Genomic DNA, 15,098 nt, shown 5'->3' on the forward strand with positions numbered 1-15,098 from the left:
ACCGAGAGCTGCATCACTCTAAAGCCAGTCAGCCAATTAAATCTCTCGGTGCCGAGAGCCGCTCCATTACAGCCGGTCAGTCAGCCTCGGATATAATGGCCTCTCTCACTGGGTGTGTTTGCAGCTGAAGAGGACGCCGGGATGCTCCACTACACAACCCCAGAAAACCAGCTTAACCCTCGCCAGCCCAGAGCTCACAGAGACTTCACAAAAATGATTATTATTATTATTATCATCAAAATAATTCACTGATTATTAAAATGTATTTGCTTATTTAAAAATATCAGCTTAATTAACTCAATAAGTCAATCAAATGTGACAAATTACACAAGTGTTTAAGTATTTAAGTTTCAATCATTTAAATTTAATCACATAATTACATGAGCAGTGACTGTATTCATATGTAATTTTCAGATATGCAGCAGGGAGAAAACAAAGAACACACGCTGAAACAAAGTGGCCCCTGCTTCTGTATATATATATATATATATATATGTATATGCCTCTCTCTCTATGGCTCTGGATCACAGCAAAAGGGGCTCTGCAAAACCAGCAAGCTGATTGGCTGTTTCTTCTAAAAGGTGGAACTCTATTGAACCGGCTCCATGACTGGCGTTAAAAGATTTCCCGTTCACAGAGCGTTCAGTGGCCTGTCTCCTTATTAACAGTACAGCTGAGCTGAGTGAAACGTTTCGGGGCTACTGGATAATCACTCGGGGCTGTAGCCCTGGAAGCCCAGGCCAGGCCATGCCCCTGCATGGAAAAGGAACAAGAAACACCTGGGGAAAGGTAATGAGGGGGTGGAGCTAAAAATGACACATGTGGGAGCACTGAAGACAAAGGCGGAGACAAGGAGAACACAGAGAGACACTTGCAAGAAAGCACATGGTTAGGAAAACAAGGAAAAAACAGATTGTAATATGCCACTAACAGCTCACACTGGCTCACACTGACAGGCTATAATCTGCTCCCGCTCGCCTGTTTCTCACCTGTTTCAGTCGAACCAGTCTGAGATAAATCAGGCGTGAGGATCTGAGTGCTGCAGCCGTCTAAGTGGGTGGGGTTTTAGACAGTGGGGGAGCTGGAAAGTGAAAAATACAGTGCGATTTTGTTATTACTGACCATAACTGTGGGTTCCAATGTGTGTGTGTGTGTGTGGCAGGTGTGCACATTTCCAGAGGAGCGTTTGATGGTGTCTGTGTTTCCCGGATCTCCAACTGCAGCTGAACTCTTCATCCTCCCAGAGAAAAACCTCAGCAAACCCAGAGCCGAGGAGCAACTCAATAAGGTAACACCCTCACACAAACTTTCAGATATTTGAACTTCACTTATGCGCACCATAGAGTGGCTTGCAAAAGCACAGCCCCAGTCTGTCCCAGATGGCATGCATTGGACTCTTCAATTTGGGTTCATATTTTGTCACCTTACAACCACAAACTTGAATGTATTTTATTGAGATTTTAAATGATAGACCAACACAAAGTAGCACATCATTGTGAAGTGGAAATTTTTTATCCTTCCTCTAAACCATGATGTTGAAGAATTTTTGTTTTCAGGTCATTTGAGAGTTTTATGTTCCAATAATTAGTTTTTTCAGTTATCATGCACCTGCCTAATTTTGTTTAAAGACTTATTGCACACTTTCTGTAAATCCTATAAACTTCATTTCACTTCTCAGATATCACTGTGTTCGTGTGCCATATAATATATTTAACTAAAATTGCTGATCTGAACAACCAATGATTTATAAAGGAAAATCGTGAATATTATGAGGGGTGCCCAAACATTTTCATAGCACTGTATTAGAAAAGCTTTCATTTGTTCTGGTCTGAGCATCAGTGGTGGATCAGGCTAAGATGGGAGGACATTCAGGCAATGTCATTGAAACCCATCATGTGGAAAACTGTGAAGATTGTGTGAAGGTTTTACGAGGTCACTGTTAAATGTGACAAAGCCGACATTACACATAACCTGTATTTAAATGAGTTGAATGAACTCCAGCTTTGAGGGTTGTTTAACAGCAGTAGTAGCTAGAACTCCTTCCACTGTTCTTCACTTTGGGTCAGAATGGGCTCCTTGCACTCATGGCTCTGACGCATTTCAGTTTTCAAATAATGTGGCTTAGACGTTTCCAGTTGTATTGTTTACATTCGCCTGTATAGGCAAAACTTAACATTTTTACTAGTGAGGTCAAAATGAGTATCCAGCGAGTATGAGTAACCTGAGTAACCTTATTATTATTATTATTATTATTATAGCTAGCATTTGTAAAATTATTTGTATAATTTATTTTACCTAAAATATTATTATAGTTAACATTATTATAGCTAGCATTTTTATTAATATTATTATAGCTAGCATTTGTATAATTATTTTTATAATGATTAATATAGTTAGAATTATTATTATTTCTAGCACTTTTATTATTATTAATATTATTATTGCTAGCATTTGTATGATTATTTTTATAGTGATTATTATTTTTACTATCATTATTATTATAGTTAGCATTATTATAGCTAGCATTTTATTATTATAGATAGCATTTGTCTAATTATTTTTTATGATAATTATTATAGTTAGCATTATTATTATTACTATCATTTTATTAGACTTCCATTTAATAACAGGAGAAACTAACAACTAACAGCAACACACCTAGCAAGCTAGTTAGCTATACTAGCTAATGCTGAGCTGTGTGGGCTAACGTAAAATATAAGAAAAAAATCTTCCTAGTGTGTAGGTATGATATAGTTTATAGGTATATAGTTTAAAGCCTTTCTCTGGCTTTCTAGAGGTAGGCTTTACTGGTCTCCTCGACGTTGAGGTTCATTTTTAAATACGAAAATATGAAAATACTGAAAAGCCAAACAGGAAACGCTGGAGCAGCACTGATGAGAATGCTAGTAGTTGTGCAAAGAGCGCATTGTTAGGACTATTGTGTCCTTCACAGCATCTACAGTTCCATGTCTCTCATTGTCTTCTGTTTTACTGGTTAAACTGGTTGCTGAACTGTTTGACTGGTTTCTGTTGCTCTAGATGCTGGAGGTATTCATTAACGCTCTGAACCAGAACCTGATCCAGTTTGATCTGAAACCCGACACTCGGATCACTGTTTCTGTCACTCAGCTCACTCTGGGTAAGCTCTCTCTCTCACACTAGTTAAGAATCCAGCTCTCACACACATAGACATAAACACACACACAGACACACACACACAGACACACACACACACACACACGGGAATGCCACTCCTGTCACTTTGTTCCGCTTCGCAGCCTCAGTCTGACACGGCCGCTGCCGTCGGACTCAGCAAAACCCTTTATAAACAACTGGATCAGACAGTGAGGGATGGAGAAGCATGAAGAGTCCAGCAATGTAAAGCCTCACTTTATCCAGAATAAAAACCATTAGAGGGAAATGCAGAGCACTGGTTTAACTGGAGAGCCTAATGGGGAGGAGAGCCTGCAGTAAACTGGTCTCTGCTGAGCAGCTTTAAAAAATGCATAAAGACTCTCCACCTCCCAAACTTCAAAGAGCAGAGCGAGCTTCTCCACATCAATCCTTAACAAAACATCAAACCACAGACCACATTCACACACACACACACACTTAACACACACACACTTAACACACACACACACACACAGATTTAACACACATTCCAATTAACAATGAATTCACCAACACTGACAGTCCAACACTTATGCGTTCCTTCAGCTGAATCACTGCGGCACAGAACCCAGAACTTCAGACAGGACCGATCCGATACAATATCGGTATTGTGGCTGATATTGACGTAATTTATCCTCTTAACCCTTGTGTGGTGTTCGGGTCTGTGGGACCCGTTTTCATTTTTCATCAAATGATACTAAAAACATATTTTTTCTAACTCAAACTCATTGGCATTGGCTCATTTTTTGTGAAAAACATATATCAAAACACATTTTTGATAAACACACACTGTACACTCCTCCCCCCAACCATTTATATTACATACAGTATATTTGGCCAAGGGCTAAGAAACATTGCTTCTTTTGTAAATTTGAAACTAAACAAATGTTCTACTCATATCTTTTACATTTTATTAAAAAACTAATAAAAAAAGAGTAGCACTTTTTGAAAGAAATGTAACATAAGAAAGGTAAAGGGCAAATATTAACCATGTAAGCTGTTTATATTGCTTGCAATTTAGGTGAAGCAAGCATGTGTAAAGCATTTTAATGTAAAAATTGCTTAATTTTGCTGAATTAAATACAAGTAACAAAGTAAACGAGTAACAAAAATATGAACCCCACACAAGGGTTAAGCTCCAAGCCTTTTTTTGTGCCTAATTTCTGCCTGAAATTAAATACCCAAATTCTGAGGTGATTTTATGAACTAATATTACTAAGAAGCCTTTACAAAATTTATTTAAAACACTTAAAATGATTCAATTGAACATGTAATGGTCAAAATATGGTAAAAACAAGAAAAAAATGTAGGCGCTTTTCAGATTTTCTATTTTTAATAAAATATTTATATGGATGAAGTGTTTTTAATTGAAGTGTTTATAATTCACATCTTATATCAAACCACAGATCCTACTCACTCTAACCAGCATTAAGAAATCAATCTGTTATTAAAAAACAGTGATTATTGCAGCTTAGAAGTACAGTTAGCGTTGCTGGTTAGCCATTTGCCATTGCAGCTAATCCACTACAGTAAGTGTCAAAATAAAAGTCTCCTGCTCAACTAGTGCAAAAAATTTGTCTAGAGCCCTGTAATTAATATTTAACTTTAATATTTAATATTTCATAAAAAAATGAAATATTTAATTTGAAAGTAAACTATTGTGTGTTTGTATATAAAGTGTGGCATATAAATGACTTTGGAATGCATTTACATTAAATGCACTTGTCTATACTCCTCAAAGGGCTGTGTGGTCTGTTTCAGCCTCATTATGTAACCTTAATCATAGTACTAATAATAAGCAAAATGTATCGATATTTGTATCAGTATCTGCAGTTTTATATTAGTTTTATATTGGAATTGGATCAGAGCTGAAAAAAGTGGATCCTCCCATCACTACGCAGAACCCAGTGTCCGAGCTCTGCTGATTTACTGGCTAGATCACTGAAAACAGCAGCATGTGAACATCATTATCTTCCAGCGCTGAATTCCCTGGAAAACTCCATGCTCCATGTTAATGATGTCACAGAAGGAGTAAGCTTATAATACAGAATGTACGCTGAAAATCGACTGCGTGACCTGGATTATAATTCATGGGATGTCGTAAAAAAAGGGGGATGCTCAGAGAGCCACTTCTCCTGTCCTGCTGCAGTAAAGCTGATTTTCTGAGCTGACGGGAGCCGATCAGAGCAGCTCGGCTCATTCGTTATTCCGAAACTCGTCTGGGAGAGAATGCAGACTCTCGTCGTCAGTCTGTAGAGAAAACTTTAAACCCCGTCTTAAACTTCCTTCTTGACACCTGTCGTCTCAGGATTTGGATCTGTTTCTGACGAGGAGTTCTAATCTCTATTAAAGAAAAATAAAGTGAATACTATAAATGTGTTTTTTAAAGGAGAAATAAGGTGTGAAATGACTCTGGAAAACTTAGAGAAACATTTTTGTTGAATAGCCCACCTCCTTTCGCCCCCAGCATTAAATATACATTTACATTTAAACCATTAACAAGCTTACAGTAGCTCCACACTTCATTGGTTAAATTCTAAGGGTCCTCACATTTAAAACATGGCACTGAGAACTTTTAAAGGGTATTACAGGTATTACAGTTTATTTAAAAAAAACTGTTTATGGGCCATTCCACCGAATCGGTGCCATTTCTGTCCCCTGGAATTTAAATGTATAAATGTGCACACAAAATAATTTAAAATACATTTTATTGCTAAGCATAGTGTCTTACATTGACCTAACTGCAAAAAAAAGATAAGTAATTAAAACATTAATAATAAAACTACTTTTAGAGCACTGAAAAAATAGCATTTGTTACCTGTCCCCACTCTTTAAATATAAACTTGAAATACCATAAAATATAGTTATTTAAAACCTTCAGAAATGTATTTTTTGGCATTGTTGTGTGACTCTAAATCCCAACTATGCTTTTAAAATATTTTTGGTGCAATTAAACCTTCCCAGCACTACTTTATATTCCAGCAGATATATGTTCATATTGCAGCTCATCACAGCATTTAGTTTGGGTTTTGCATGATGTTTATGCCATATCATATTCTGTAAGCTTATTGGCTGGTTGCAAAGCAAAAGTATGATTACTGTGATTAACAATAAAGTTTATCTGTGATTTATATCTGTAATAATTAAAATGTATTTTTCTATGAGGTGTTTTACATTGGAACTCATTTGATCCCAGCTTTACACCAGTGAGTTTTTCTGGCACTCTTTAAAAGGAGCTCAGACTGTATCTGATCGGAGATGATCAGAGAGAATGCCGCTCTTCTCTCTCCACAAAAAAATTCTGTTACCCTTTCCAGACAGACCGATTCATCTTCATTTCTGGGAACAGGAAAAGGTTCAGAATGCCGCTGGAATTCTGCTGAAAGGTCACACACACAGCGTGTGTGTGTGCGCATGTGTGTGTGTGATATTATGTAGACTGATTTGCCTGTCACTGTCTTAGAAATCTCACACTCACACACTTTCTCTTACTATCCCCTGCTTTAACACACACACACTTCACTTAGTTTAATCAGTCATTTGTTACCTTCAGCTGAATGAGTTGCTTAATTACATTTAATTTACATAATATTCCTTTAAACATTGAAAAAATATTAAACTCCAGTCAAAGCATTTACATACCTGCCTACACCATCTACAGCAGATTAACCCCACACATTCAGCCTATGGTAGGTTAACACCAGCAACATCATTCTACAGCCAGCAGTTTAGCCCCATCCATTCAGGCCACTCCAGTTTAACCCCATGCATTCAGCCTACAGCAGTTTAGCTCCATCCATTTATTCTACAGCAGTTTAACCCCATGCATTCAGCATACAGCGGTTTAGCTCCATCCATTTATTCTACAGCAGTTTAGCTCCATCCATTCAGCCTACAGCCAGCAGTTTAACCCCACACAATCAGCCTATGGTAGGTTAACCCCACGCAAATTTCTATAGCCAGCTGTTTAACCACATGCATTCAATCTACAGCAGTTTAACCCCATGCATTAAACCTACAGCATTTTAACACCATGCATTCAATCTACAGCAGTTTAACCCCATGCATTAAACCTACAGCATTTTAACACCATGCATTCAATCTACAGCAGTTTAACCCCATGCATTCAATCTACAGCAGTTTAACCCCATGCATTCAGTCTACAGCAGTTTAACCCCATGCATTCAACATTAAGAAGTTTAACCACACCCATTCAGCCTACAGCAGTTTTACCCCATGCATTCATCCTACAGCCAGTAGTTTAACCCTATGCATTCAGCCTACAGCAGTTTTACCCCATGCATTCATTCTACAGCCAGCAGTTTAACCCCATGCATTCAATCTACAGCAGTTTAACCAAACGCATTCAGCCTACAGCAGTTTAACTCCATGCATTCAACCTACAGCAGTTTAACCCCATGCATTCAGTCTACAGCAGTTTAACCCCATGCATTCAACATTAAGAAGTTTAACCGCACCCATTCAGCCTACAGCAGTTTTACCCCATGCATTCATCCTACAGCCAGTAGTTTAACCCTATGCATTCAGCCTACAGCAGTTTTACCCCATGCATTCAGCCTACAGCAGTTTAACCCCATGCATTCAACCTACAGCAGTTTAACCCCATGCATTCAGTCTACAGCAGTTTAACCCCGTGCATTCAACATTAAGAAGTTTAACCACACCCATTCAGCCTACAGCAGTTTTACCCCATGCATTCATCCTACAGCCAGTAGTTTAACCCTATGCATTCAGCCTACAGCAGTTTTACCCCATGCATTCATTCTACAGCCAGCAGTTTAACCCCATGCATTCAATCTACAGCAGTTTAACCAAACGCATTCAGCCTACAGCAGTTTAACTCCATGCATTCAACCTACAGCAGTTTAACTCCATGCATTCAACCTACAGCAGTTTAACCCCATGCATTCAGCCTACAGCAGTTTAACCCCATGCATTCAACCTACAGCAGTTTAGTAGCATAATATTTTATCTGCCACTCAAAACTGAACAAAAGAAAGACAGACAGAGAGACAGACAGCTTTTTGACTAACGTGTGTGTATGTGTGTTTGTGCAGCTCCGCTGGTGGACTCCAGTGCACTCCCTAGTGGCTCTGCAGCACTGATGCTGGTGTCTCTGGCTTTCGTCGGTTTGGCTGTGTTCTTTATCTACAAGTTCAAACGGTAAAAAAATCTTAGCTTTTTTCACAGCTCAATCACAACACTGTCACAATTCCATCACTGTCACAATCACAGCAAAATACAATCACAGTACACTCACAACCCAGTCACAGAACCTTTAGAGAACGCTCATATTCACAATATACTGTATAATTCCAGCACAGTCTAAGCACAGACACAAGCACAACAATCACATTCACAATGACAGCACAGTGGCAACATATTCAAAATCACAGCCCACAATCACAATAACAGCATAATTACAATCATGAATACAGCACAATCGCATCACAATCACAGTGCTTTTGTGGGTTTGTCTGTGTTCTTTACCCACAAGTTCAGAGCACAGTCCCAATCTCAGCTCAATCGCAGTTAATAATGTTATTTTAACACAGTGATAAGGTGTGTTTGTGAAGTGTGTGATCTAAAGTAAGATAAATGAATGAGGCTCAAAATGAAGCAGAGAAATGAGAGTGTAATAAATAACCAGCAGAGCTGGAATATTAATAATAACGGCTGGTGCTGTTGCTGGTGGAGACCTCAGGTTTGTACTATTTTACAGCCTTGAAACAATTGATAACAAGAGAATTTAGTAATTAAAATTCATCTAAATTAATTTGATTAAAATATTAATTCATGATTTTCATTACCATATGAGGAGCTTGAAAATTGCTGATTATTCGCACTTAGTTTTGAGTTCCTCAACACCCCTTCATATTAAAGCACCTGGAAACACTTCTCAGTAGTGTTAGGCTTGGGATTAGAGTTAAATTTAGGATTAAGGTTATGATTAGGATTGAGATTATAGGGTAGTATCAGGATTAGGACTATAGTTGGGGCTTAGAATTAGATTTTGTATTAGGATTAAGGTTAAAGTTGTGACTCAGTATCAGTACCAGATCCTTCACTGTTAGTGTGATTAATGTGTTTCTTATAGTCTTTTATTAATCGTCTGTAAAGAAGTGCTGAAAATGAATATTCTGTATGGAAGGTTTTTAGTGCCTTAGTAATTTTAAGACTAATAATTTTACACTGAGTGGCTTTAGAGGCACATATTTTACACATTTTTAACTCTAATATGATATGAACATGATCAATCCACCAATCAATCTTTATTTTCACTCGGGAATACATTTGGTACATACTGCATACATAAACATATTTAATGTAATATTAAACCCTGCAAACCTTCTGATTTTCTCTCTCGCTGTGTGTGTGTGTGTGTGTGTGTGAACTCAGTAAGATTCCGTGGATCCACGTGCAGACTGAGGACACACATGAGAAGGAGCCGGAGATGATCAGCGCTGTCGGCCAGAATCAGAACAACAAACACACTCCGTACACACCCCGCAGCACCACACACATCCCCTTCACTACCCGCATCACCACACAGACTCCCTTCCCATCATGCCCTGTAGCACACAACCAGGCTCCTCCCTCACACACAACCCGGGACATGATAGAGGAGCTGGAGGCCCAGAACGGAGGTAAGCACATACACACCTACACACACACACAATCACACAGTATGCACACTATGTTTATATGCAGTCTATCTAAGGGACTGAACTAAACACAGATAAACCAAATCAGAATATTAATAAACAGGCTAGAGGTCTAGCTAAAACACCACTGTATTACTGAATATCATAGAAACACTAAATACCACCTTAAGAATTGATACCTCAGAAACACTGGATACACGGAATTACTGAATACCATAGAAACACTGAATACCACCTTAAGACTGGATACCTCAGAAGCACTGGATATCACTGAATTACTGAATACCATAGAAACACTGAATACCACCTTAAAACTGGATACCTCAGAAACACTGGATACCACTGAATTGCTGAATACCACCTTAAGACTGAATACCTCAGAAACACTGGATACCAGTCAATTACTGAATACCATAAAAACACTGAATACCACTATTCCCGTCTGGATCGACCATGTGCATGTTTTTCTCAGACGTCCTCTAAGAAAATTACAGCTGAGTGATCTACTACCAAAGCTCTCCAGGTATTACTCCGCCACATACAGGTAACCTAGCAACGATGCAGCACTTACAAACCAAATACAAACCAAATGCGATGTTATTATACACCACTGGGTGCCGCTAGATCCCATAGGCACAGTTCAGAAACGCCATGTCTCCAAGACAAAGACGCGGTCCCACAAATAAACCCAGAGATTCAAAAATACACATTAATACACACATTATCAGCCACCAATATCAGGTTAAGAGTTGTTATTATTAAAATAAAATCTTAAGTGTATATATTTTCAATATTTTTATATTTTATATTTCCAAAAAAAACACTGACACCACAGATACACACTGGATACCACCTAAACACTAAAAAGATATCACCACTAATTAACTTCTAAACATTGGGTATCACAAAAACACTAGATTAAACGGAAACAGTGGATTCCATGTAAACACTGGATACAACTGGGTATCACTAGATACATGAGCTGTATCAGTCCACATTTCATGTTTAATCACATTAATCTCAGACTTTTCTCTGAGTTAGACTGATATCTTACCCTGCAGTGAACCTAAACACAGTCCCTCTGAGTCGTCATAAAACAGGAAAACAGTTTCAGTTTCCACTTAAAACTTTTCCCTAAAGCACAGATCACAACTACTATCACAAATTCAATCAAAGCAAACCCAATTCATTTTTATCGTTTATTTACTAGTCTTTACACTGCTCCTTACAACTTCCTGTTTGCCTATAGCATTAATACCCATCAGCAGTGAATACACACCTAAACCTGACAAATTAAACTGCTTTCATTCATAATTTATCAGCTATAAAACAGCTGCATATCTCAACTCTCGGCTTCACCATTAGATAAATAATTAAGAACATTCAACCAACTGGAGCTCAGATAAACCTTCCTGGAAAAATACCAGTGTGTATTTCCTTCACAACACACACACACACACACATCACACACCTCTCATTTAAACAGGGAACAACACTATGAAATCGAATTATTTAGTAAAAAATGTAAAAAAAAGAAAATGTTTGTGATGAGAAAAAATAAAAGATGGACATCACAGCATAACACTTTCAGAAGGAGTTTCTAAAACTAACAGGCTGCACAGAACACTCCCTCACTGAGCTTCCCCCAGGACCCTGTATAGAGCATTCAGACCACATATACAGTGTGTCACATTTCAATAAATGCTGTTTATAATTGTTGGTAAAAATATTCATTTTTATTATGTAAGTTGCATTATGTGTCAGTATATATAGCACCATGGACACAAAACATCAAACTTTACCAAAACTATCACTACTTACAACTATCAACTACTTTATACCAACTACCAAAAGATTTTACACCAACTACCAGACGATTTTACACAAACTACCATAGGATCTTTCAACTATCAGAAGATTTTTTGCAAACTAATTGAAGATTTTACACAAACTACCATATGATCTTAAAACTACCAGGGAATTTTACATCACCTGCACAGAACTCCCCCACTGAGCTGCCTCTAGAACCCTGTATGGAACACTCAAGCCAAATTAATAAATTAATTATTACCAATAATTATAAATAGCATTTATTGAAATGGGACACACTGAATAGATTTTACATGACTACCAAAATATTTTACACAAACTACCAGAATATTTTACACAAACTACCAGAAGATTTTACACAAACTACCAGAGGAACTACCAGGAAACTTACCTACCAAAATATTTTACACGGACTAATTTAAGATTTTACACAAACTACCAAATGATTTTACAACTACCAAGAGATTTAAAATCACCCTACCGGAAGATTGTGCACAAACAGACTGAAGATTTTACACAAACTACCAGGAATTTTACATCACCTACTAGAAGATTTACGCAAACTAGTTGAAGAGATTTACACAATTTACCAGAGGATCTTACAACTTTCACAAGATTTAACATCATCTACCAGAAGATTGTACACAAAGTAATTAAAGATTTTACTCAAACTACCAGAGGATTTTACAAATATTAGGAGATTTATTATCACCTACCAAAAGATTTTACATCACCTACAAGAGGATTACACACAAACTGATTACTACCAGAATATTTTACACCTATAAGGAGATTTTACATCACCTACCAGGAGATTGTACTTCACCATTAATACATTCAGAACCTGTTTTACATGTGTTCAGTGTTCAGGATCTAGAGCTGTGTAGTTCTGTACACAGCCTGAGATCCTGCTATTGTGTGTGTGTGTGTGTGTGTGTGTGTGTGTGTGGTCAGCAGATTGACCCCTGTTCCCTCAATGTCCGCTCTGGAAGTCCCGTATTGATTTTCCTTTTACACCTCTCTCTCTCTCTATCTATCTCTCTCTCTCTTGTTCTTTCTCTCTCTCTCTCTTTCTCACTCGTCAATAGCTGATTGCGGGCAGTTCTCCTGCTGACCACGTTTACACCTCCTCTTGTTCTTGAGCCAGATATACACAGTCTGATCGAAATGCCTCATGCTTTTAAAGTGATAGTTCAGTTCAAGTTAAACCTCCTCAGACCAAAGGTGTTAGTTTTTTCTTCAAGTTCTAGATAACAGTTAGTCATACTGTTTCAGAACCCACATCATACAGTCTAATAGAGACGTACCTACACACACTCTGATTTATGTACCACCAATTAAAGCAAATCTCTGTGAAAAACTTCACTGAAGAGTGGGCAATAAAAAATATGTTACACCTGCCGAATTTGCCTCCTTTGCGAGAGTGTCTGATGACTAGACAGGTTTTTTTTAGCTCTAATTCTAATTAGTGGGGTATGAGTTTCAGTTATTGTTAGCTAAATTAGCCTAATAGCTCCAGTGCTAATTGCTGGGGTCTACACTTCCATTAATTGTTAGCTACATTAGCCTCATACCCTAATGTGGGGAATGTGGGGAGTGGGGAATAATCTTCCTTTAGTTTTTAGCTACATTAAAATCAATCTCCAGGGCTAATTGATACACTTACATTAGTTGTTAACTACATTAGCTTCGTACCGTAATTAGTGGGGTATAGGTTTTAGTTAGCTGTCTGTTAACTACATTAGCCTCATAGCTCCGGTGCTAATTGATACATTTCTATTAGTTGCTAACCTACATTAACTGCATAGCTCCAGTGCTAACTGATACACTTTCATTAATTGTTAAGCTACAATAGCCTCATGTTTCCAGTGCAAACTGATAGTCTTCAATAAGCTTCAGTTAGCTGTTAGCTAAATTATCCTCATAGCTTAAATGCGAATTGATACACTTTTACTCATTAGTTGTTTAGTTACAATAACTGCATAGCTCAGGTGCTAATTGATACACTTCCATTAATTGTTAAGCTAAATTATTCTCATAGCTCCAATGCTAATTCATACACTTCCATTAGTTGTTCAGCTACATTGAAATCCATCTCCAGGGCTAATTGAAACACTTCCATTAGTTGTTCGCTAAATTAGAATCTATCTCCAGTGCTAATTGATAGACTTCAATTAATTGTTTACTACTTTAGCCTAATACCCTAACTAGTAGGGCATAAGCTTCAGTTAGCTGTTAGCTACATTAGCCTCATAGCTCCAATGCTAATTGATACACTTCCGTTACTTGTAAAGCTACAATAAAATCAATCTACAGTGCTAATTGATACACTTCAAATAGTTGTTAGCTACATTAGCCTCATAGCTTCAGTGCTAATTGATACACTTCAAATACTTGCTAGCTACATTAGCCTCATAGCACCAGTGTTCATTATACACTTGCGTTATTTGTTAAGCTACATTAGCCTAATAGTTCAAGTGCCTCATAGCTCCAGTACTAAACTACAGAAGCAGCATTTAGACACTGAACATGAATTACCTCAGCTGTTCAAGTGACTTTTGGAGATGTATTGGCTTATTCCTTTGTTTGTGTGTTTGTGTGTGTGTGTGTGTGTATGTGTATGTGTGTGTTTTCTGTGTGCAGGAGCTTCCGGGTTTGGAGAGAGATTAAGAAACAGAGAGATTCCCAATTGCACCAACGTGTGATCTCAACCTCATCGCCAAAACCTGCACTGATCCTGTCTTTCTTTCTGTCTGTCTGTCTATCTGTCTGTCTATCCATCTGTCTGTGTTTACATTAGTTCTGCGGAATGTGTTTTCTCTCTGCAGACTCGTCTATTTCAGCTGTAAATAATGTTTATTCTGTGGTTCTGTCACAGAAGGGAGTTTTAGCGTTAGCGACATCGTTGGCGAAAGCTCAGTAGATCTTATACAGTTGTGGTCAAAAGTTTACATACACTTGTAAAAAAACATAATGTTATGGCTGTCTTGAGTTTTCAATAAGTTCTACAACTCTTATTTTTCTGTGATAGAGTGATCGGAACACATACATGTTTGTCACAAAAAACAGTCATAAAATTTGGTTCTTTCATAAATTTATTATGGGTCTGCTGAAAATGTCACCAAATCTGCTGGGTCAAAAATATACATACAGCAACATTAGTATTTGGTTACATGTCCCTTGGCCATTTTCACGGCAACTAGGCGCTTTTGGTAGCCATCCACAAGCTCCTGGCAAGCTTCAGGTCGAATGTTTGACCACTCTTCTTGACAGAATTGGTGCAGTTCAGCTAAATGTGATGGTTTTCTTGCATGAACCCGTTTCTTTAGCACTGTCCACATGTTCTCAATGGGGTTTAAGTCAGGACTTTGGGAAGGCCATTCTAAAACCTTAATTCTAGCCTGGTTT

General features: G+C 37.8%; 1 protein-coding gene across 1 annotated transcript in view; it reads left to right on the forward strand.

Moving 5' to 3' along the window:
• sorcs3b (sortilin related VPS10 domain containing receptor 3b) overlaps window positions 1–14,615 on the forward strand; it is a 106,752-nt gene extending 92,137 nt beyond the window's left edge. The window contains exons 23-27 of the mRNA XM_049464128.1: window positions 1,163–1,288; window positions 3,040–3,139; window positions 8,253–8,358; window positions 9,595–9,842; window positions 14,334–14,615. Of these exons, the coding sequence (XP_049320085.1) occupies window positions 1,163–1,288; window positions 3,040–3,139; window positions 8,253–8,358; window positions 9,595–9,842; window positions 14,334–14,395 (642 nt within the window). The 3' untranslated portion in view covers window positions 14,396–14,615. The remainder of the gene's footprint in view (window positions 1–1,162; window positions 1,289–3,039; window positions 3,140–8,252; window positions 8,359–9,594; window positions 9,843–14,333) is intronic.
• Window positions 14,616–15,098: the final 483 nt, after the last annotated feature.

Source organism: Astyanax mexicanus, chromosome 14, assembly GCF_023375975.1.
Source record: "Astyanax mexicanus isolate ESR-SI-001 chromosome 14, AstMex3_surface, whole genome shotgun sequence".
NCBI lineage: Eukaryota > Metazoa > Chordata > Actinopteri > Characiformes > Acestrorhamphidae > Astyanax > Astyanax mexicanus.